The sequence below is a fragment of the Aspergillus sclerotioniger genome, assembly GCF_003184525.1.
Source record: "Aspergillus sclerotioniger CBS 115572 chromosome Unknown BO94scaffold_17, whole genome shotgun sequence".
NCBI lineage: Eukaryota > Fungi > Ascomycota > Eurotiomycetes > Eurotiales > Aspergillaceae > Aspergillus > Aspergillus sclerotioniger.
The window spans coordinates 702479-726649 of NW_020291007.1; the positions used below are offsets into that span (position 1 = coordinate 702479).

At 49.5% G+C, this 24171-nt stretch overlaps 4 protein-coding genes across 4 annotated transcripts; 3 read left to right on the top strand and 1 right to left on the bottom strand.

The window, feature by feature from the left end:
• Positions 1-477: 477 nt before the first annotated feature.
• On the top strand, positions 478-1817 carry BO94DRAFT_566794 (alpha/beta-hydrolase; the record flags this gene model as incomplete). Its single annotated transcript, XM_025614583.1, has 3 exons — positions 478-505; positions 578-1095; positions 1125-1817. 3 exons carry the CDS (start codon positions 478-480, stop codon positions 1815-1817), a joined length of 1239 nt encoding a protein of 412 aa, XP_025466630.1.
• A 562-nt stretch (positions 1818-2379) lies between these two features.
• On the top strand, positions 2380-4258 carry BO94DRAFT_494602 (cytochrome P450; the record flags this gene model as incomplete). The annotated part of the gene is made up of 7 exons (XM_025609236.1): positions 2380-2625; positions 2690-2823; positions 2875-3180; positions 3230-3274; positions 3325-3381; positions 3427-3602; positions 3681-4258. Coding segments are annotated over exons 1-7 (1506 nt in total), but the record flags the coding sequence as incomplete, so codon positions are not given.
• A 2404-nt stretch (positions 4259-6662) lies between these two features.
• On the top strand, positions 6663-9446 carry luA (3-isopropylmalate dehydratase LEU1). The gene is made up of 2 exons (XM_025609237.1): positions 6663-7015; positions 7074-9446. Exons 1-2 carry the CDS (start codon positions 6809-6811, stop codon positions 9180-9182), a joined length of 2316 nt encoding a protein of 771 aa, XP_025466632.1. The 5' UTR covers positions 6663-6808; the 3' UTR covers positions 9183-9446.
• Positions 9447-10184: 738 nt separating this feature from the next.
• On the bottom strand, positions 10185-17723 carry ags2 (alpha-1,3-glucan synthase Ags2; the record flags this gene model as incomplete). Its single annotated transcript, XM_025616288.1, has 6 exons — positions 10185-10233; positions 10293-10803; positions 10857-11062; positions 11112-17054; positions 17119-17294; positions 17370-17723. 6 exons carry the CDS (start codon positions 17721-17723, stop codon positions 10185-10187), a joined length of 7239 nt encoding a protein of 2412 aa, XP_025466633.1.
• Between the last annotated feature and the right edge of the window lie 6448 nt (positions 17724-24171).

Below are 24171 nucleotides of genomic sequence, written 5' to 3' on the forward strand. Positions count from 1 at the left end.
GCAAAAGGATTTACTTCTCCACACCTCAGCCTTGTGTACCTTGGTAGTCAGAATTATCCGATCAAAGCCGTTGGTTGTGGTCGGAGAGGAAGTGCGCTAATTGCTGATTGCTGATTGTCCCCTGAGTATCTAGTGATTGGCAGCCGATCGCCCACTGTTTTGGGTGTTGACGTGACACTAGTAATAAGTAAGTACTGTTTGGTCTGTGATATTGAAAACTGGAAACCACGTATTATCTTCCAACACGGCTTATCGTATAGGTGCATAGGCGACAATAAAGGTCTCCACTTAATTCCATCGATTACAGCTGGGGTCTCCACGTCAGCCTGTATTCATTTCGTAAATACCGAGTGGTATGGGATTTCTGACATTCAAGTAGCGCAGCTTTGCTCCTTCAAATCTTCTTCTCCCTGGTGCTTGCTTATTGATAACTGTTCACAACTACCAATCCTTGGACGGTTACCTGCTCCTTTTATCATGGATTTCGAGAACCCCGCCCATCTTCGTGTCGCAGCACAGAAGCTCCGAACCGACTATCTTAAATATGCAGAGACAACCCCAATCTCGGTTTCCCAAGGGTCAACGCTCAGAGATGACCCAGTGAAAGGTCCTATCTGGGTCGCGAAGTTTGATATTCCGAAGCCCACCGACGATACATCGCGGGACCTTCTTTTAGCTCTGGTTGATGAGCTGAACGACAAAAATATCAGCTACGACCGTCCAGACTCCCAGTCGCTCAAGTTCGAGTGGGTTGGAAGCCGTGATAACGTTGGAAAAGACACGCCGCAGCCTTCACTTCCCGAGAGAGAGATATTCAAAAAGCTCAATGCGGAGACGAAAAGGCCATTGGCGATCCTTTACCTCTACGGTGGCACCTTTGTGCTCAACACCCCATCCTCCTACCGTAAAACAGCCGGGTTCCTCGCTGAAGCGACGGGGTCTAAAGTTCTCATGGTACATCAGCATCTCGCGCCACAGAATCCTTTTCCAGCTGCTCTGCTTGATGTATTCCAGGCCTACCTGACGCTACTGGCACCTCCTCCCCCCACGAGGCCATTCCCCCATCCTCCATTGTGGTGGCAGGCGATAGCTCAGGTACATGCCTTGCCCTGAGCCTGTTGCAGATCTTGCTTCGACTTCAGCGTCAGGGAAAGTCAATTGTCTTCCATGGGCAGACAATCATGCCAATAATTCCTGCTGGTATGGCATTAGTGAGTCCTATAACCGAACTCACCAACTCTCTTCCCTCTTACGAGCGAAACATGGAGACGCATTTGTTCCCGGTTCCTGTCGAGAAACTGCCTTTTCTCCAGCCTGGCTTTCCTACTTGTTCGATCTGGCTCACTCAGCCTCCGCGCGCGGACCTGTACTGCGAAGCCGACATGCTAGCTCACCCACTGGTCAGCCCCGCGGCTTCAGATGACTGGTCTGGATCATTTCCCATCTGGATGGCGTCTGGCCAAGAGCAAACCGTTGATCCGGCAATGTTAATCGCACAGGTGGCTCATTCTCAGGGAGTATCAGTCACGCACCAGGAGTATGAGAACATGCCGCACACGTTCTTTTTCTTCTTCCGCCATGCACCGCAGACAAAGAAAGTTATGGAGGACTGGGTGCAGGCTATCCTCCTATTTTCTCGGGGTGAGAGGCCCGTTTCTAGTGCTAGCTATGTTAGAGCAAAGGGCCTAATCGTGGAGCCAAAGGACATAGGGCGATTGGTGCCTTTCAGCGTGGCCGAGTTACGGGAACTCATGGGGAAGAAGACTCTCGGCTTCAAAGTTCCTTCTTTTCATCGACACGGTCGATCGAACCTGTGATGACCCTCGGAACTCCATGGGCGTATATAAATTCGAATTGCTCGGCGTCGACATACTTTAGTAGGGATGATTGATCCCTGCACACTCGAATCCCTGGCAATTTCAGGTATCGGTCCTCATACTTTTTTTTTTTTTTTTTTTTTTTTTTTTTTTTGCAATGAAATCGACGCATATCCACCCAAGCACTCCTAGATATGCTTGATATAAGCACGCTTAATTTAATGCAAGTAACGTACGCCAAGCTCTCGTGATGTAGGGGTCATCCGGTCGTAGGTTTAATCAGATGGCACGTAAAGGATTTAAAGGGAGCAGCTTTCTGGCAACATACTGGGGTGCTGAGAGATCGACTACATAGTTGTCTCTTCGTTGGGTAACATCAATTACACGCCCAGTACATTTATTATATTACTTGTATGTATACCGACCTGCGAGAAAAATACCCAGATGTAAAAGTGATACTTACTAGCCTCTCTGGGCTTTTCTTGGAATATAAACGGAACCCATAATCCTCATCATGCACCAGCCATCTTCTGACTACATTTTCTTTGGTGCTATTGAGTTTTGGGATTTTCAACATCATCTAGATCTCTAGTCACCATGCTTGAACTAGGGCTAAGTGCGATAGCCTTAGTAACACTCTACCTTGTTTATATTGTCTCTCTTCTTGTCTACCGGATCTATTTCCATTCGCTCGTGCACATCCCCGGTCCATGGCTTGCCAAGGCGACGTATCTCTACGAGTGGTACTATGATCTATACCTTCCTGGCCAGTTCACCTTCAAGCTGAAAGAACTTCATAAAAGATACGGTATGCTTTTGACGACTACTAGACCAGAGTGAAAACAGCTGTCTAATTACAAGTTTCAACCCAGGCCCTATTATCAGGATCAATCCTGATGAAGTTCACATTGATGACCCCGATTTCTTCGACGAGCTGTACAGTCAGAAAAATGGCCGTGCTGTTAAGCCACAGCGAACCGCTGAAGCATTTGGTCCTTATTCTTCCGTACGGTAGACTTACCACCGCTGGATGAATTGACTAACTAAGTCATTTCAGACCCTTGCGACTCAATCCCACGAACTACACCGAATTCGACGAAGTGCTATCAATCCGTTCTTCTCTAAAAAATCTGTCGTTGATCTGGTCCCGGCCATCAGACGGCCCATTGACATGCTATGCGAACGCCTGAAAGAGGTCAGCAGGAACGGAGAGACGCTCAATATGAAATACATGTTTGCCTCAGTTACCTTGGACATCATCAAGGACTACTGCTTCGCAAGGGAACCTGAGAACGTACTCAAGTCTGATTTCGGTCGTAAGGGCTTCGATGACGTGGATGGGTTTATAGCAGTCAGCCTCTGGGTAAGTGACAGTTGAAAGAATCAAGGTAGAGTGTCTAACGAGTTGACAGAATACTCATATGCCTTGGATTATGCGTCTTACATATTCCCTGCCTGTAAGTTGAGCACCCATTATTGGAATGGCTTGCAGCCTTACACCTTTCAGGATAATATCAAGAAGATCCTGTCGCCCACAATGGCAGATGTTCTAGCCTTCCGATTGGTGAGCGTCCCAAGATCGTTGTGGGAAAGTGCTAAACGTTAGGAGGATCTTTCACGACAAGTTGAAGCCATCCGCCATGGACATGGCAAAGCATACGAGAAGGTCTATCATAGAACTGTATTCCATGAGCTTCTAGAAAGCAAGCTGCCAGCCAATGAGTTGAAACGCGACAGACTCCGAGATGAAGCCTTCAGCCTTGTTACTGCTGGCTCAGGCACAACGTAAGTGATGCTGATAGTCACATATGGAGGCTTCTAGTTTTCAGAATATCGATCGGTAGCTGACTAGACTTGTCACAGGGCGCATGTGCTTCGTGGCACTGCCTATCATGTTGCGGCCAATCCAGCTGTGCGTCAGCGTCTGTATGATGAACTCCGAGCTGCCATTTCAGACCCATCTCACCTTCCGTCGCTGGCGGAGCTGGAACGACTGCCCTACTTGACTGCTGTAGTCCAAGAAGGACTACGTCTCTGTGGGCCTGTGACTCACCGTATTCTTCGACAATTTCCCGATAAGACCATATATTGCCATGGATACGTGATCTCGGCCGGTACAACAGTGGGAATGACAGGGTTCCTTATCCACCAGAATAAGAATATCTTTCCGGCACCGCACCTCTTCTGTCCGGAACGGTGGTTGGTTGATGGCAAACGCCTGGAGCGGTATCTTGTTCCGTTTAGTCGAGGATCCCGTGCCTGTCTGGGTATCAATCTTGCCCGCGCAGAGCTTTACTTGATTCTCGCGGTAGTCTTCCGGCAGTTCGACTTCGACGTGTCCCAGGTGCAAAGAGACCGTGACATTGATTGGAGCCGGGACTACCTCCTGGGAGCGCAAGCTCGCGATTCTCCGGGTATTCTAGTCAAGGTGAAGAATGTCGTCTAAGGAGGTAGTATACCTCAACAGCCATGTTTTGGCTAATGGCCCTAGAATTGCAGTATCAAGGGATTTGGACGTATTACTTCATTCTAGAATGGCTACTTAGGAAATAACTCACAGCATGCGTTCTACAATTAACCCCTGTCACTCACAAGCACTTCATACACCGTAAGTTGGTTGGCGATATTCATAGGATCAGATCGAGACTTAATGCGTTTCCAAATTTACCAAACCCAACGGAATGTCTGCAAATTTACACTTGGGGGGTATTAAAAAAAGGGACAACTCCAACCCGTCTCTTTATTTTTCTGACTTACCAGATACAGTATAGTACTAACAGATGACTCTCAAGCTTTGGAAAGTTAGGCGCCACTCCGGACAGCCGCAGACAAAGAAAAGGACATCTAAGCCTCCACAAGTACAGGGATCATGACAACAAGAGTACTACCCACTCTCCAGAAAGTTGATAAGAGAGTTGGGCAGCTGACCTATTCGTGGGTATCCGGAAGCCCAGACAGATTCTGATCGACCGGAAATTCGCATCTCCCTTTGCAGGTAGCGTTCTATGTTGGTCGGTAGTCGGTCCATACCTACCCTCCTTCCAAGATTCCCTGCGGACTCTGACGACAACTTCTGCCCCTTTTGACCGACATCCCCTGTGGACATTCTCACTTTTGAACGTCACTTTGCTAGCAAGAGAATGAAAATCACTTCCCTCAAGTATTTTTTTGGGGATTCACTTAATACTTTTATATGAGCATCTTTGTCTCATGCTATCTAATGCTGCGCAGTGTGATTGGAGATTCCTTGAACAACAATGGTACTGAGGCATTAGATAGGTAAGAAATGCGCCGCCTATGGAAATCGTGAACTAGTCACATAATGAGTGCTGGATTGCTTGCTTCTTCTTCGGCCTCACACCAGCCGAGTACTGTCAAGAAACTGACTAAGGCCATGTGGACATGCAGTCGCGGCCTCCCGTATGAAAAAAATAGCTAGTATGTAATCCGCAATACATCTCTCTACATCTTCACATTAGGTATCATACGTTCCACTCTTGGTAGGTGAGTGAGTCGGTTGTACTCGAAAGGCATCCTGACAAGAAGGCACTCTGAGGACGTCCTTCTAAGCAAGGCTGACGCATCAGCGATCTCTTAGGGAAGCGTTTTTGCGCCATTGTCACCCTCGTTATATCGCGCAACCTCCCCAATACAACCCCGCGACACGTTCTTCGGTCATGGATAGCATGAATTACCAAATCGGCACACATTTCGACGGCAGAATCAGCTGGCTGGCATGCATCTGAAGACTTGATACTGCCTCCCCATCGGCGAGCCTCCGTGCGCAGTGAGAGCAACGCGCTTCTATATCTGGGAATAACAAATATCCCGCTAGTTAATGACAACGTCGGAGGTGAACATACTCTACTAAGCGAGCAATCGAGCAATCAAGGCATTCTTGAACCATGGCTTCCCCCTGTATTCGCTTTTCGAGACCCTATTGCACTATGACCACAATGACGAACGGTTCCATATACGATTTCAGGTGACAAAGGGGATTAAGGTCTTCTTGATGATGACTACAATGCCAGAGCTATTGTGTACTGGTGAGAAATCAGCAGCTTCAAGCTGCTCCCGGTTGCGGACTAACAATGAATGATACCAGTCCAACGAAAATAGATTTGCCCTTGCCCAGCAATGGAGGACAAAGCGAACCTACCTCTAGCGGAGAGTGAGAAGTGGCCGTCTCATGCGCCGGTTGGATTATGTTGTTGCAGTACAACTCAACCGATCGGAACAAGTGTAATGTCCTCTTACGCACGAACGTCGATGGTTTTGGAATGGGAAACGTGAATGGAGAAAGACCTGCACAACTACAGGGACATCAGCTAAAGGAGCTAGACTGTAGAAATGGAACATTGCTAGCGGCCTTTTCTACTAGTAGCCAGTAGGGGTCGAGAGGAAGCATTCCAAGTGGATTAGGTTCCCCAACAACTTAATCGGGACCGGAACACCAAAGGTTCTCCGGGGGATCCGCCCGGAGTTTGGCGGTCAATGCGCCGATGAAGCTTGACCGACTTTGAAGGATTGAGGTTTTGACTCACTCGAGGGACTTTTTTTTTTGGCCACGAGAACAGCTGTTCTATTCCTGTCGACACTGCCTAGTCCGCTAGTAGGCTACTGATGCAAGAATTATCCGCGAGTGCCAATCATTCTGGACCGGTTAGTCAGGGAAGCGTAGGTTGCCGCGTCTAAGCGCCGCCCCGGCCGGTGTCGGCCCCCAGAGTTTTCCCCGACAGCCAATCGCCACCCACCCATTGGGTGCTGACCACCGACACCGGCGCTGCCCCTCGACAGCCGCTCTGCGACATCGCGGTCGACGCCCAGTTAAAACCATCCCACCTTCTCCCCAATCCACAGCTTCAGACTCATTATCATTCTATCAGAACTCCTTTGACCTTCCCCGTGTCTGGGTTTCCTCCATATTCTCCTCTTTTCCCCCCAGATCTCTCCCCATATACTAGTGCCCCGTTGTTCATACTTCGCCCCTCATGCCCGGCGTCGATAGGAAACCCAAGACCTTGTATGACAAGGTCCTGGACCACCACATCGTCAACGAGCAGGAAGATGGTACTCTCCTGATCTACATCGACAGACACCTTGTCCACGAAGTCACATCCCCTCAGGCCTTCGAGGGTCTCAAGAATGCTGGTCGTAAAGTCCGCCGGCCGGACTGCACTCTGGTGACCGTTGATCACGTATGTCCTTCATGTTTTCTTTTTACCTTGAATGATACACGTACTGACTCAATGGTAGAACATCCCCACCTCCTCCCGGAAAAACTTCAAGAACGTTGACGAGTTCATCGAAGAGAACGACTCGCGTCTGCAATGTAGCACCCTCGAGGAGAATGTGAAGGATTTTGGTCTCACATACTTTGGCATGGGCGACAAGCGCCAGGGTATCGTCCACATCATCGGCCCCGAGCAGGGGTTCACCCTTCCCGGCACTACCGTCGTCTGCGGTGATAGTCACACCTCCACACACGGTGCCTTCGGTTCCCTTGCTTTCGGTATCGGTACCAGCGAGGTCGAGCACGTCCTCGCTACCCAGACTCTCATCACCCGCCGCAGCAAGAACATGCGCATCCAGGTCGACGGTGAGCTGCCCGCCGGTGTCACCAGCAAGGATGTCGTTCTTCACATCATTGGTGTTATTGGTACTGCCGGAGGTACCGGTGCTGTCATCGAGTTCTGCGGTTCCGTCATCCGCGGCCTGAGCATGGAGGCCCGTATGTCCATGTGCAACATGTCCATCGAGGCTGGTGCCCGTGCCGGTATGATCGCCCCCGATGAGATCACCTTCGAGTACCTCAAGGGTCGTCCCCTGGCCCCCAAGGTCGACAGCGCCGAGTGGAAGAAGGCCGTCAACTACTGGTCCAGCCTGGCCTCCGACGAGGATGCCGTTTACGACACTACCGTCCTGCTCGACGGCAAGGACATCATCCCTACCATCTCCTGGGGTACCTCCCCTCAGGACGTCATCCCTATCAACGGCGTCGTTCCTGGCCCCGATGACTTCGAGGATGAGAACCGCAAGCTCGCCTGCAAGCGCGCCCTGGAGTACATGGGCCTGACTGCCGGTACCCCCATGAAGGATATCCCGGTTGACAAGGTCTTCATCGGTTCTTGCACTAACGCCCGTATTGAGGATCTCCGCGCCGCCGCCAAGGTTGTCCGGGGCAAGAAGATCGCCTCCAACATCAAGCGTGCCATGATCGTTCCCGGTTCCGGTCTGGTCAAGGAGCAGGCCGAGGCTGAAGGTCTCGACAAGATCTTTACCGATGCCGGATTCGAATGGAGAGAGGCTGGCTGCTCCATGTGTCTCGGTATGAACCCTGACATCCTCTCTCCGCAGGAGCGCTGCGCTAGTACCTCCAACCGCAACTTCGAGGGTCGCCAAGGTGCCGGCGGTCGTACCCACCTGATGTCCCCCGCCATGGCCGCCGCCGCCGCTATCGTCGGTAAGCTCGCCGATGTCCGGGAACACGTCGTGAGCAGCCCGGTCCTGGGCAAGGTTCAGCCCAAGGTCGACGTCCAGCAGACGTACGAGGAGCCCGAGACCGAAGACGAGCTTGAGCGGATCATGGACCTTCCTGCCGACAACGAGCCCCACACGAACTCCTCCGCCGGCGGCTCCAGCGCCGGCCTTCCCAAGTTCACAACCCTCAAGGGCATTGCTGCCCCCATGGACCGCTCCAACGTCGACACCGATGCCATCATTCCCAAGCAATTCCTCAAGACCATCAAGCGTACCGGCCTCGGCAGCGCCCTCTTCTACGAGCTCCGCTACAAGGACGGTGCCGAAAACCCTGACTTTGTCCTCAACCAGGGCATCTACCGCAACTCCAAGATCCTTGTGGTTACTGGCCCCAACTTCGGATGCGGCAGTTCTCGTGAACACGCGCCCTGGGCTCTCCTGGACTTCGGCATCAAGTGTGTCATTGCTCCCTCGTTCGCCGATATCTTCTTCAACAACACCTTCAAGAACGGCATGCTCCCCGTCGTGATCTCCGACGAGGCTGCTTTGCAGAAGATCGCCGCCGAGGCCCACGCCGGCCGCGAGGTTGAAATCGACCTCGTCAACCAGGAGATCAAGGATACACAGGGTGCCAAGCTGGCTTCCTTCGATGTCGACGGCTTTCGCAAGCACTGCCTGATCAACGGTCTCGACGATATCGGTCTGACTCTCCAGATGGAGGACAAGATCCGCACCTTCGAGACCAAGCGTACCCTCGAGACTCCCTGGCTCGATGGTAGCGGCTACCTGAAGCGTGGCAACTGTGGTGGCGCAACCATGGTTCAGGCCGCACCGGTGCCCAAGACGAATCGGGGTGATGTCAAGACGGAGCCTTTGGAGTGGTAGGGTAGACGGGGGTGTTGAAGATGCCTTTTGAACGTTGTTGTTGATATGACACCATAATGCAGCCGGTTTGCTGGGACGTGTTTCATTTTGCTTACTTGATTTCGGTTATATATCACTTCGTTTTGGGGGAAATGGATTGACTGGACTATGGTATGACTTCTTTGCTTTGGAATGGGACAGGGGCGAGCACAATACCACGTGATATGCTAATAGAGTGAAGAGGAGGGTGAAAAGAAGTATTTCATAACTTGATGGCTACGGGTCACTTTGCAGTAGTCTTAATAAAGTTTTATACATATTCTTTGCTTCTTAATGTAGCTTGGATTTCATGCCTGTCTAGATGTCAGCTCCAGTTAGTTCCCTTCACAAGCTGGATCATCTACCTGCAGATTTTGATACGCTGTAGGCCAAGATGGTATGCCTGTAATCCAATTATCATTTAGGATTATTACTATGTCTGCCTGATATATTACCCTCATCCGTGCGTGCCATAGCATCCAACAGGAACGAAATTAACTCAAATCCAATGACATCAAAACAGTATCAACCAACAATGAAAATGATAATAACGTGTAAAAAATCCCCTGAAATATATTATAGAACGCATCAACAACCAAAAACAAGCAGTTCATCCTCCCATGCGATCAGACTCATAGCAGCAATCAATCAATATCCCATGAACGCGTACCAAAATTTGCAGGTGTGGTATCAAACGAGCGTAAACATATCCAGTTCGTAAAGAATGCAGAGACTTCGTAGCCAAAATGAAAAAGAACGATAAAATCACGCAAGTATATATACGTGAATGTGATATGATGCAATGCGATGCAGCCGGCCGTGCCGATGAGGAGGAAGATGGATGGTAATATACAAGGCGCGCATATGTGAGTGTAGGTGATGTGTTGAAACCGTGTCATCCCCTTGATTCTTTCAGTCTGAGATCAATTATGCGATCGGCCCAGCCTTCAATGGTCGGGTTGAGTAGCGTGGAATGGAGCCGGATCAAGGCTTTGTGAGTTGTTCTTTCCGGAAGAACATTAGGAAACCAGCACTGGGACAGTGTTAGTCGATCCTTGCTATATCAGAAGAAAGTTGAGGATAGAACCATACCAAATGAGTAATTGGAAGAAGAGGGCAAGCCAGAACCAAGCATTCGCCAAGGAGTCCAGTCCTACTGAAATATCCGGCGACACAGGTCCAGGTCCAATTTTATTCGGCCCGAATGCTCTTGCACATATCGTTGCGATCGAACCCAGCACTTGTGATGCAAGTAGTGTGAAGCAAATGTGCATCCTAGTCAGAGTTTGGAGTAGGATCATACCAAAACCGACTCCCTGCAGGGAGTCCAGGACGCCGAGCCACAGCCACAAGCTCCGAGACACAAGGGCCCCGGAGGTATAGCCACCTGCCCAAGGGAGGAAGAGCCCTATGCCTGACACACCCCACCATATTTGAGCCCATCGGGGGGCACCCAAGCCACAGGCGAAAACAGGGAGAATCCAACTATGGCGTTTGGAGAGGTACCCAAACAAGCCTAGCCAACCGGCCCAGACGAAGCCAAAGAAGACGATACAGAGGATTCCAACTTCCCAGGCTTTTGCATGTGCCGAGTTCCAGAGGACTGCAAATTGTTGTTAGAACAAAAGAATTCAAGGAAGGCATAGAAATACTTACAGCTCCAGTTCCGCCCATAAGGCGCACTCAGGAAGAAATTTTGTAGAATGACGACCACAAAGTTCCAGAGGATAATCTTGCGCCGGAATACCGACTTGTAGAATGAAGGGACCTTTCCAGGAGACTGGTGATAGTAGCTTGGCAGACCGAAGAAGATCAAAAGGCCGATGACCCAGAGGAAGGCTGCAATGGGTAGGCAAATAGCCCTGTAACGTGTTAGCAAGGACCTAAAAGTCCGGGCAGGGGGGAACTCACGTCATCTTCCACGTTTCGGTTATATAACCTTGAACATTGGTGTTTCCATTTTGGACCGCCTGGGAGATGCTTGTGCCCCAGTACCATAACCCAATAACGTAGGCTTGTTGACTACCCTGGATGAGACATGCGCGGAACACCCACTGTTTGACAGGAGCCCCGCCCTCGTCACCGAAGTTGAGGGCGAAGAACAAAGATCCACTGGCAGATGCTGCAGCGTAAACGCCTGCACCCACATTTTGAATCCAACCGCGAGCGAAAGTATTGCCTTCGAAGTGAGCCACGCCAATGATGACGAACGATAGACCGTATAAGAGCCAAGGAAGTGAAAGGACGAAGACCGACTTGAAGAAACGGAAAAAGAACCACCAGACAATGGAGGCGACCAGGTACACAGTCGCTATTCCATAGAGCTTGGTCGCCGTTTCACCCACTTCGCCTGTCAGTAGGGTGATCTGGTATGAATTGGCCGCTATGATCTGGCCCAGGCCCAGGAAAAGTGAATACACTGGCCAATCGCCGATGCGGATCTGCATCCATTTCCTGAGCCCGGTGGGTGGAACGTAGTCGTTACCCAGAAGGAACTCATCTTTCTCTCGATGTCCCTCGCTTCCACTTTCCCGCGAGCCAATATCGACATTGGAATCTGAGCCCATGGGTGAACTGTTGTCGAGTTTACCGTGGAAGATCGAAGAAGCAGGGGACTGATTGCGGCCAAGTCTGGCATCCCGGAATTTACCAAACCACTTTTTCTCGCTCTTGACCAAATACTCCTCGATACAGAGCTGTGATTCAGAGTTGTGGCCGTTCAAATTCTCCAGTCGTTTCTCAAAAGCCCTGTAGTATTCGCCGGTGCTGTCTGTAAAGAAGGGGTCCACTTTTTGTAACTTGTAATCTTTCTTCTCACCGATGATTGAGTCCACCGAAAGGACAGAGGCGCTGCTCAGACGATTTCCGGGAGTCACATGGGCCTCTTCAGGCTCAGGGCTTCCAGGGGAGACTGGAGAGAGCGCTGGTCTGGGTGGGAGTGAACTTTGGCTCGAGTGTCTGACGCTGAAAAAGTCCCTAGCAGGAGGTTGTCTTTGGGTGTCTAGCTGCTGCGCTGCCTCCATCCGACGACCTGCTTCTGCCTGCTCGGGAGTAATTGTATACTCATCCTCACCATAATAGCTACTGGGTCTGATGTCATCGTCACTGCTCTCCTCGGTGTTCGACGCGTTGGCACTCTCTTCATGCCCCATGCTTCTTCTCAAACGACGGCGGCCGCGACGTACTAGGTGGCCAGGCCCAGCTCGCACACCAAGTGACAATTGTCTGCCTAGCCCCGACTTAGGCTGTTCGTTAGCACCGGGGGTCGGAGGTCGGCTGTATACAATGGTGTTTCGCTGCTGTGGCCCCAAGGTGCTTAGGCGGACATTCGAATAGCTTCCTTCTCGAGAGTGCGCGATGGGGGGCGTCTGTACCCCACTTGGGGTGATATGTCCCGACGCAATTGTCGGGGTCGTCAGTCCACTAGGGGTGTTGTATCCAGATGATGATAGAGGCTGATTGTTCGATTTCACCAACCCTTTGCTGTGGATCCTCATTGCAGTGGACTGAAGGATCTCCAGATCCTCAACCCACTGAGCGACTGGGAATCGCTGCTTGGCTGATCGCGCCCGCATTTTTGCCCGAACTTGAGGCTTGGAGTTCAAGGCGCTTCCGATAGCAAGTTTGAACTGGTGCAAGAGGTGAGACGTCGTTGTGGACTCGATGTTATACCACCAGCCAGGCATTTGGCCAAGGCCACCAACACGTGCACCAATACCTAGGGCACCCTTTCGGCCAAATTCAACAGCAACGAGCCCGAACGGCTCGTCACGCGATGGAATCAAGGCAAACTCAGCCCCGGAGAAGATGTATGGTGGAAGAGCTGTAAATTCTGGCCTTGAGAAAACACGCCCTGGATAGACTTTCATCATGCGGTCCAATTTCAATGCAGCAAATTTTCCATAAAGGTCAATGACTGGACCGACACAGATCAGTTGGACGTTAGGACGTGCTTCCAAAACAGCAGGCATCACATCAGCGATAAGGTCCACGCCTTTCTGCATAGACCAACGGCCCACGAAGACCAGGAGATCTGCATTGGGATTCTGCTCTAAGCCGGCCCATGCTTGCGCTTGCCGCTTCAATTCTGCTCTGCTAGCCTCGTATAGCGGGTCAACCAGTATCTCGCTTTCTTTCGGCAACTCTTTGTTCCATTCTCCTGTATCAGAGGGATCAGGATTAGGCAAGTTGCCTACTTTCTTGAGACCCCAGAAGATAGGATAGCGTGCATATGTGCGTTTTCCGTATTTCCTGGAAACACCAACGGCCCCGAACCCTTGTTGATGGACACGGAGATAGCTTGCTCCGGCGTGAAGCATATTGAAGACCTCACCGAATTGGACATAGCGTCTTGCGATGTCAGTATCGAGATTGAAGACTGAACAGACTTCATCTCTCTCCTTCTGGGTACGCATAGGCCATAGTCCCTGAAACTCGGCATTGTGAAGTGAAAGGCAAACTGGGATCGTCTTCGGCAGGAGGTATAGCGGAGCGATAGATCCATGGTAGTCATTGATGTGATACAGATCAATTTGGAATCGTCTGATTGCTTCAGCGATGCACTGGTTCCATGCAGAGTAGTAGATCGCACTGTCCAGATCATCCATTCGAGCAGGGTAAGGCTCAGCCTTAGATTGTTGACGGAAAACCGGAGCGTCGAGTAGAACATAAGTGATGTTCTTCACGACGTGATACTGAACCTGGACTGGGTACTCTTTGCCAAACACAGTGACGTACATCGAGTCAGCAGGCTGATCGACTGGATAATCCACTCCACCAACACATGGAACAACCCAGATGAGGTTTTGCTGTCCCAGGTGCTTACCCATCAGCTGGGCCATAACACCCAAGCCACCAATCTTGATCTTGATGCCCCAGTCTTCGATGTCATATTCCATGGTTGCAATCAGCGTTGTCCTTCTTCGAGATCCTCCTGCGCCAAAGGCAGACGTGCTCTGGAGGAACCCGGATCTATTAGCCAAGCGTCCTAGGGCATTCGTAGATTGACCGTCGCGGCTTCGCTTGCCAAATATTGCCGAAAGAAGTGACTTCTTTTCGACTACTCCGACCTGGTTGAATTTGACTTGGTAGAACGATTTCATGAAGGCATAGACGCAAGCTGCACCTGTCACAATCGGTACAAGCCACAGGAGGATGTACACGACAAGCTGGGTGATTCGAGATCCGGTGGGCTCGAGGTTGAGCCGCATGTTTCCATCATCAAGATGAACATTCCAGACAAGGTACGGGTATGGAGGGATCTTGGTGATGTTGACAGACAGCTTGCTAAGCGACGACGGAGGCATGCGGTCCAAGACTCCATCACCATCCACATCACCGAAGACAAACGACTCATCCGGCTGTCCATCTGGATCCATACCCCAAACGTTGAATTGACCTTGTGCTGGATATTCAGCCACAACTTTGAAGTTCCAGAATCCTTCACTGTCTTGCTTCACGACATTATCCAAACCAGCATCAAAGCCGTACTGGTTATAAGGTCCATTGAAGAAGAAGTGTGGGAAACGTCTCTTGGGGCCATTCCAGTCATAATCACCCTCCTGTACATAGTCGCTACTGCCAGTCAGTTGGCTCCAGTACTCGACTCGCACATGTTTGCCCTTCCACTTTTGCTTTTCTGTCCCGGACCAAGGCAACTCCTCAATAGTGTCATTACCGCCAGTGTAGTTGAGCCACCCCGAAAAGGTGGTTCCCCAGTTCGTTGAGTAGCGGTACTTGTTGGCTCCAGCTGCTTTGTGCTGAATGTAGAGTGTTCCATTATCGTATTGGTGCAGAATACTGGTGGAGTAATTGGAAGTGGTGAATACTAACGGGTTGTCCCCTTGACCGACGCGAAATAAAAAGTGGTCGACAGACTCCGTGGAGTCCTTTTTATCAGAATCAGTGGCATTCTTGACAGTCAGTTTGTGGATCCCATTGTACACTCCTGTCAGCTTTGCGGACCATGCCCAGGCGCTCGGAAGTTGACCAATGTATTGCGTGTCATTAGAAACAGTGAGGCTCTTGCAATTGACAGTCCCCTTGTCAATAGAAGGCGTTCTCCCAGCTTCGGTTTGCGATGTGAGCGTGATAGACTGCGTGACAGAGTCACAGTCCATCTTTGTGCTGAATTCGATGCTCACATCAATGTCCTCTGCTTCGTCAATCGCAACGGTGGAAAGAAGGGGAACATCATGACCGGGTGTGAATTTGGTGATCATGGGCAAAGGGCTAACAAATCGGGCCTTGGGAATATATGCTCTGTAGTCGAAAGCCTTAAGCGTCATACTGTCAAGGCATCCGTTGAGCTCCTTGGAGCCGTTCAAGTGAAGTCGCTTTGGGCTGTCTTTCAACGTATGCTCATCAAAGGGGTAGAACAAGTTCTTGACAGTGGTTCCTGTGGGAAAGGGAGCGATCAAAGCACTCGCATTGCTTTTGCAATCAAACATGTACTCAACGGTTTTGTTGTCGTTTTGGTAAATCAACCAAATGGACTGGTTGTCTTCGTCAGAGCCAAGGTCCTGGACACCTGAGATCCGATCTCTCAAGATGGACCACATTCCTGTCTCGGTTTCCACGCCATACGAGCCTGGATAGAGGATATTTCTTGTTTGCTTGGATAGCGTCTGTAGCGAATACCCATCATTCAAGACCGGATGGTTCTGTCTCATCTGATACATATGCTTGATGATATTGCGGATGGGGTGAGATGGATCACGATGATCATAAGTCACACTCATATCGTGGCAGCCATCCCGACCTTTGGTAATAGGCCAGTCATAATACTGAGTATCATCGATGGCAGAGCATCCATGGGTCTTCCACGCTGTAGCAGGCGACATTGCTTGACGGCCGTAGACGTAGTTATCCGCAGTGGCGTCTATTATGTAGGAGCCTTGCTCTTCTCCCCAAAGTAGAAGTGGAATTCCAGGCATTTGCAGTGTTGTAATGAAGATTCCCAAGAGGTTCCGCTCAACGCCCCATTCAATGGCAGGCCAACGGAAGACGTCCTGATTCGTGACTCCGTACATGTGTCTAGGGTCGAATTTTCCGGTGTTTGCGTTGATTAAGTCGTTGGTTTGCATCATCACGTTCCAAGCGTCCACCCAATCCAATGGAGTATCATAACCCGCAGCCAGATTACCACTCATTCCCAAAAAGCGAGTAAGGGTACGGTATACCGAATAATGAAAAGCAGCACCATCAATTGCTTCAAGTTCCGGTTCGCGCAGGAAGTATTTTTGGTCAGACTTGTTCGTCATTTTGATAGCATCCATCGCAGATGCAGGGTACTGGTTGGGCTGTCTCCCACGACCAAGGAAAACTGAACCGAAATTGTTTCCACCAGTAATCTCACCAGGAATAAAGAAGTTTTCCTTGCCGACACTGCGAGCGCATTCCCGGTAAGTGTTGGAGATGTCTGCCAGAGCATCCACGGTGGCTTGCGTGGCCTTATCGTAGCGAAAGCCGTCAATATCAAGAGCTTTGATGATGTTGCAGGAATGGAGCTTGATCCTGTCCCTGACACTGGGATGCCACTCGCGTAAACGATCCTGGACGGAAGCGAATTTGGTCAATTCACGCTGCCAGTCCGGAAAGACACCGAAGGCTTCAATGTCGCCATACTGGTCGAAATCGCTGTCGTAACATCCAACAAGCTCTTGGTTGACGTATTCATCCACTGGATAGCCAGTTTCGTTCCAGAAACGAGGGTAATCACAGGTTTCATTGTAGCTATTTCCGGGACGAAAGTCGACATATTCACGATTTGATTTCCAGAGGGTCTTGTACTCCTTGACTGAGAATGGGGTTGTTACGTTGAGGTAACCTTCGAAGCCGATCAAATCTCCCATGCTGAAGGAGAATTTTCTATCAGCAAGTGCTCAACAATGACCCAAGGGAAGTCGGTTGTACTTACGTTGCAACAGTATTATCGAATATGACATACATCCCGCGTTTGTGAATCTCGTCTATCGTGTTTCTCCATGTCTGAATAGTACCATAATGCTGATCGAGAAGGGTGGTGTCCAAGATTGAGTAGCCATCCGCGCCCCAAGGCTGGTTCATCAGAACAGTACCTGCGAGATAAATGCCCTATATCAAACGATTAGCAAATTGTCATGTTAATTTGGAAAGAGACGTGGGGCAGGCCGGAAAGGGAACTCGAACCTTGATTCCCATGCCTTGTAAGTAATCCAATGTGTCAACCAAACCTACTGCGTCACCTCCATGACGCATTTGATTCGAATTAAGGTCATGTTCGAAGAGAGTCCCGTTGATATTATCGTTGGCGGGGTCACCATTCACCCAACGGTCCAGCATGATCGTGTAAAACGGAAATCGCCAGTTCTTTGGCGAGGCCGTATAGTTGTGACCCGGCCATTTTGGTGGGGAGTAGTCGAACGGGCTGGTCGCTGTTTTGTTCACATTGAGGTTGTAGTCAACCAACGATGCTTCATAGGGCCAGCCTGTTGTTGTTGATACGAAGAGCGCAAGCAGCGAGCCCGCAGTCCCCCACTTCATCGTCAACGGCCACGAAAATGTACCGCTCTTTTCCCTTTCGTTCTATTTACTCGACATATGTCCCAGAAGGCTATCGAATATTGACGGGAAAGGTGTCCAGCTGGAGCAAGATCCCAGGGAGGGGGTAGTCGATGAGAAATATGCCCAATGATACTGTAGTCTGGCTTCCTTTTTATGTTCTTGGGAAGCTATGGATGAATGATGTTAGCAAATAACATGCGGCAGATAAACCTGGGAAGGAAAAAAAGAGGAGCCCACAGCAGATGCAGCTGCTGTGGCGGCAACGCAAGAATAGAAAGAAAACAAGGGAAAAAGAAAACAATATGCCCGAGGATATGTCCGAAAACCTGCAGGAAGGAAGATCAATGTGGATAAGTGGGAGGAAGCATTGTTAACGATGATATACAGGCAGACAGAAAGGTCAGTGAGGGAGCAACATCGCCTGATCAAGGAAAAAGAAATGATGATCTTTCCCAACCTGTTGTTGTCCTGCTGCTCCAGGCTGAAAACCAGCTCTCGTTGGCGTACTACTAGACAGATATCCAGGCATATGGAGGCACTGCCATGACTTGGAGGGGTGGGGTTTAGGCCATCCTCTCGAGCCCAGCCACCGGCCCCTCCGTGATGACTGGGGTCACATCGCTTTGCCATCCGAAACGAGAAGCTGTAGATGGTCATTGGCTTTGAAGTAAGTTGGGGGGGGGTGGGATGGGGGTGCTGGAGGAGACACGAAGCGAGTGGCCTGTGTTCTGTATGTACGATGTATGTATGTATCCATGTATCCATGTATCGGCTCGGTCCCACGGATACGGCCAACCCACCTGTACCTTATTACTACTTACGGCGGTTTAGTGGGGCCAGCGGGGCCAAATGCGCTTTCCTGTAGCATAACTTTGGCTGGGATTGCTTCCCACTGGCGCAATCCGGTAGTGATGGTCCGGCGAAGATAGACTCGATAAGTCAAAAGCCTGATATATCACATAGTGGACGTCGCAGGGCTTCTTTCCTTATCATGATTCTTGTTGGGATAGCACTCGAATGCATGGGCCATACCGATCTACCTTCTTTTTTGTCTCATTGACGCCAATGCAAGATACAACGCATGTTCTGATAGTATATTCGATAGCACATGCCACTTGATGGCGAGGATGTATTGTGAATGTCTGACCATGTTGACTCGTCCCAACCAGGGATTGGCCAAGTCGTAAGTAAGTAGCTTGAACACTGGCTAGGAATACCCGTATATTCTACTACCTGGTGCCTAGTACTTGGCCCTATCGTCCCCTCGTCTTCAGTACTCTGGTTCAGTCTCCAGTGTGAACATTGTCTTCTGACAAAGATACTTTATGAGTACTTGCTAGACTAGGCCTCAGCGATACGATATGACAACCATGTTCCACGAGGCGGTCCGAAAAGGAAGAGAAGGCAAAAGAAAATTCATGCACGCTCGTACCATTCGTGTTGAAGTGGTGCTATATTTAAACTTCAATATCTGCTGACGCAATGGCCTATCAGCAACAATATCTTGCCCACGTACTGTCTAGCCACTGCCTGTGCCTTCGAGCCTCTGTCTATCTCGGGACCCAGGTCGATCATTCAGCCTTGCATGAGCTAAGCCTCGGCTTCTGGATGTGAGTGGCGAGCGCATTACGGAGTGCTGAAGGCCTGATTCCGAGCACCTCGTAGAGCTTGGTCTATTCTAGCTGCCCTTTTCGGACACGGCAGAAAGCGGGCCAAAGCCATGAAGACTAATTAGTTCGCCGCGTGTGTGTAAGGCTAGCATCCATGATGGTGTAACTCTCTTTTGTTATCGGAACGTTCGGGATGGCCGTGTAGACGTAGGTAGTTGTCTTTGCATTTTAATCTGCATTGTGATACGTCAGTCCGTGACTTGCATGGGAGAAAGACCTGAGTGCTGGGTTGTTCTCTCTAAGGAGCGAGTTCATTGCAGCACCTGCTAATCCAAGACATTAGAGGGTATGGGTTTCTTGGAAGACTTACAACTCAGTCTCGAGAGAGGATGGCAGTTTGGACAGAGGGGATTCTCGATGCGGTGGATCCCTGTCAGAATCTGAGCCTCTTATCGCTGCAATCGGCTGCCGGAAGTTAATCGTTGTGGTCAGACCCAGGAAAAAGCAATGTTCGGTAAGAAGGTAGAGGACAGAATAAGAAAAATAACACACTTGGCTGATTTCGGAAATATTACGTAGCAACACACGGGCGCATCTAAGTACCTATTTACAGGCCACCTACAACCGGACTAATAGCGCCATTTTGCGTTTGATTCCCTTGCTTCGTAGCCTTCTAGAGGGCTTTGAGCATATTGCGACAAGAGCTTCCAAGTCTAACAAGTTAGTATCGGTTAGTGATGCTTTACGATTCTTCGTCAAATCCGCGGGTGCTATTAGTCACTGGCGAGCCGAAACATTCATGCAAGGAGACTAAGCGACTAGGACACCCCAGGAACCGTTCAAAGAAGGGTTGCTACCTTATCTGAATCTGATAGCGCTAACCCTGGGGGAGATCAAAGAAGCGATTGCATCGTCATGAAGACAAAAAGGAGGCGGATGATGAGATAGTCAATACAGCTTATGGTTCTTTATTGCGATGTATACGATGGCGCAAACTAATCCCTGATGGAGGCCGCCTCTGTTTCGAGTTCCGAGATATTTGGGGCCAAAAACTACTGTGTGTGACATGGACACGATATACATTGACGTAAGACTCTAGAAAGCCGCTCCAGTATCGTAATTGAAGTTTTCGTCAGCTCTTTATAAGCCGGTTTCTTCACCTCGCACGAGATAGACGGAGAGGATTGGAGGGTATGGTGCCATTCAGATCGATCGTAAACCCGTGTCGGGATTTTTTAGGGCGTCTCCCTCTCTTGCTGGGTGCTGATCATGATCCCTTGCTTCAAAATCTTATAGCGTTATATTCATTTCGTGGCGTCGGGACAACTGTCAAATGATATTGACATGTAATATGCATGGGCAAGCCACGCCTTCGGGCGGGTTGCAAACTACTACTAGGCGGTATTACAACTTGTATGGAGTCATGTTATGCCCGCTACATTGTGTGAGGCTCCTCACTATACTGGCCTTACAGAAGGATTGATAGCCACATCAGCTTGCTATTTATTCTTTGACCAGAGCCGTTGGTGTTGCTGCCTGAGTATTGAGCGATATATACAGGGCAGACATTCAAAGATACGACTAGTACGATAAAGCACTAGATAGGTACCGTAGCCGTGGTTAATGAGGCACTTAACTCCCGATTAGCGCGACTTTATCTGCTCCTGTCAATTCCTGATTGGCTCTTTATGATAATCCATCATTACATGCAGCCAGAGTGGGGAATGGAAGCCACCCCAGACCGCTTGTCGAATCTCGAAGGCAAATGCCTTCCATAATCCATGGACTCGGAGGCTGGGATCTTCCCGATGATCGCTACCAGGACCCCTGCCCACCTCTACCGTTGGGATGAACGATGATCAACAACACATCACACCTAAAGCCACTGGATATCGGCTGTATTTACCGGTAATCTTCATAACCGCACTGTCCAGCCCTCATGGCAGATACATATCTAGGAATTAAACGTTGATTGTGCTACCGTCGTCCGCTGAGCACGGACCGCATCTCAAGATGCACCTTTTCATCCGATACAGACATACCTTGGTTTCTGGTGGAAACTGACCACATCGCCATTGTTTTCAGATGCGGCTGGCTTACAACCCTCTGGGCCAGTAGAGTTTTGCCATTATACCAGAAGCCATACATGTTGGAGTGTTCTGACAAGTCGAACCGAATGCCCGGGTGCCCCATACCAAGATCTACATACGCTGGTATAGCTGGGCTTCGGCCTTTGGCGCGGCTCAATGTGCACTCGTATGTCATGCAGCGGTATAATGGTACAGTAGAAAGCTTCAAACTTTCGAATAAATGCATTAGCCTTTGGGCAGGGCGGCAGGAGAACCTCTCAAAAACACCCCACCCTACAGCTCGTTACCGTCATATTGGCCGACAAAGAAGCGGTCGCACTTTTACTAGTCTCCAAGTAAGTTTAAATATACGCAGAACACGAATGCATCTGTGATTGAGGAAGTTTACTCTAGCAACTCGAATTGTTTCTGATATCAGGTAGTTCATGACCGAGTTCTGTTATGCTTCCCGTTATGCGGTGTGACAGATATCGGCCCTTCCAACGGGCACTTCATGGTGATAGACTCCTCTAGATGACATAACAATATGGTACGGATTATGCAGAATGGGGTTGCAAGTGAAGTGGAGAGGTAGGAGGTCATTCAGGTTTACCGCTGCATGGCCTGTGCACAGTATAGCAAAGTTTTTTCATCTACCATTGAAGGTAATATTGCATCTGAGCTCGAGCTCGAGCTCCATTCTCAGTCTCCACTTTTCGAGTCTTCCAATCTACAAAGAGAACTAGATTATCCAAGGTGCATGTGCCGTTACCAAAGTCCAATAGGCACATGGTTTTGCTGTGGGGCCCAAGCACATATCATATGCATTAGCACTGCAGGCCCCGGGCAAAGTTGACTTGTTCGACTTCGCATGGTAGTAAGCTTATATATCACTTTTTGTGGGTCACTGACAAGACCTTGGCTTGGTTAGTGATGCAGGTCATCTGCGAACCTTTGTTGATAGTGTTTCCAAGCGCGCTGGCCGATCAGGCCGATGGAAGATAGCATAACTAATGATAGAACAGGGAACAGGCAGCCCGGCATATCCACTTCCTACACTCGGGCCCAAGCCATGTCCTGATATGAAGAATTCGGAGGCCGAGAGCGGGTAAGGAAAAAAGCCTAAAATAAAAAGTAAAAATAGGTCACAAAAAGCAATATGAATTTACCCGCCTTTTCACCGACATCTCTGAATCGCGAGAGAAAGCTGTAGCTTTATCTCCCAGGGAATTCTGTAGGACAGAATCTTGATTCCACCTTTTGGCGGGGATCGCCACAAGGATCTCATTCTCACCGGTTGCTCAGAGTGGTGATGCCGGATAACGCCTCGCTTGGAATCCTTGTTTATGCGAACTAGATCTGCTGGGCATGAAGTTCCATCGTCCGAATTCCCAGTAAGTGGACATATTGTGTACTTTGTGTTCCACTCTACTTGAACCGATGTAGCGGAAAGCCAAGCTAACTGCCAGCCTCGCGAACGAGGCGAGGGAGTGGCAGTTGTCATGGGGACTGTTCTCAAGTAAGCAGGGTGGAAGAGAGTCACGTTTATAACATAATCAGAGGAACACAAGAGTCGCACAGACCAGAGGCTGTGCTATCAGTGATTATGACTGATTCTATAGACGGTCACTGCTCACCTTCAGGGTTCTAGTACGCCTAGTTATACAACAGTATAGAGTTAGAAATCGATTGTGACAAAGATTGGATATTGTATGACACTCATTCTGAGTGACTGTGGTTGTCAGTACTACTTAATCTGTTTCTGAACATGCGCTTTGACTCCACTACAGTAATTGAGTAACTGTGGCTGTCCTTCAACCGTTCTTTCCCTGCAACATTGCTGCAGAAAGCTGTGTAAGTACATCAAAGCACGAACCTCCCTTAGAAAATGTTCAGTAAGCCTTGACGATCAAGATCTCACAGCCTCATACTGCATGTAGAGGCTGTCGTGTCAGCTAATTATCTGTAGCCTTGACAACGGGCTTGAGCGTTGATGTGTCCCACAGATGTGAGAGCGTTGGTCCAGTTCAGCTACGCAAAGAAGACGATGTCAGGGGGAAGTGGCAATTTACTCAGCAGGAAGGCGTCCAAGGAAAGTGCCAAGGATAGCGGGTATCCCCGTGGTAATTTGTTGGATATCTTTTCGAGTATGCAGTGGGAGCTGCGGACGGTAACTTCTCGATGAACAGCATTGCTGAAAAACTATCGAATGTATCGAACAATCTAGGTCTTCTTTCCGCAGTGCCTGGCTTGAGCGTCGCTAACATGACTTCTTCATGGCTCATATGTTATTCCCTATTGCACTCAAGATAGCATAATACTCCCTCATCGCAAGAGTGTCCAAACCCCCTCATATCAAATGAAGTGAAGTGCTAGAGTACCCACGCGAATAGAGGATAGTATGTCATTAATGCTAGCTTTTGGTGTTATTTTTCTTTTTATTCTCTCTTTCTTTCTTTCTTCTTCGTCTTTGTCTTTGTCTTTCTCATAATGATCAGGTGAAAAGCCAGACAGGGAAGTCATGCCGTCATGTATATGGAGCCCAGTATTATATATCTATAACCTGCTAGTTCAATAGTCACTTTCAGAACTCCGATTAACCCCGCAATATATAGCGTAGAACCGCCGTGGTAATCTGGCACATATGATGTAGTTTTTCAATCTCAACTTGAGGCTCCAAAGACTATGCTCTTTGCACGAGGGCGCATCGGAAAAACTGGCTTTACCATGCATCTTCATCTGCTCAGT

Excerpts from the sequence above, each read along its gene's own strand:
- luA (XM_025609237.1), top strand. The coding sequence starts at position 6,809 with ATGCCCGGCGTCGATAGGAAACCCAAGACCTTGTATGACAAGGTCCTG. Across the intron at positions 7,016-7,073 it reads CTCTGGTGACCGTTGATCAC|AACATCCCCACCTCCTCCCG; the intron begins GTATGTCCTTCA and ends ACTCAATGGTAG.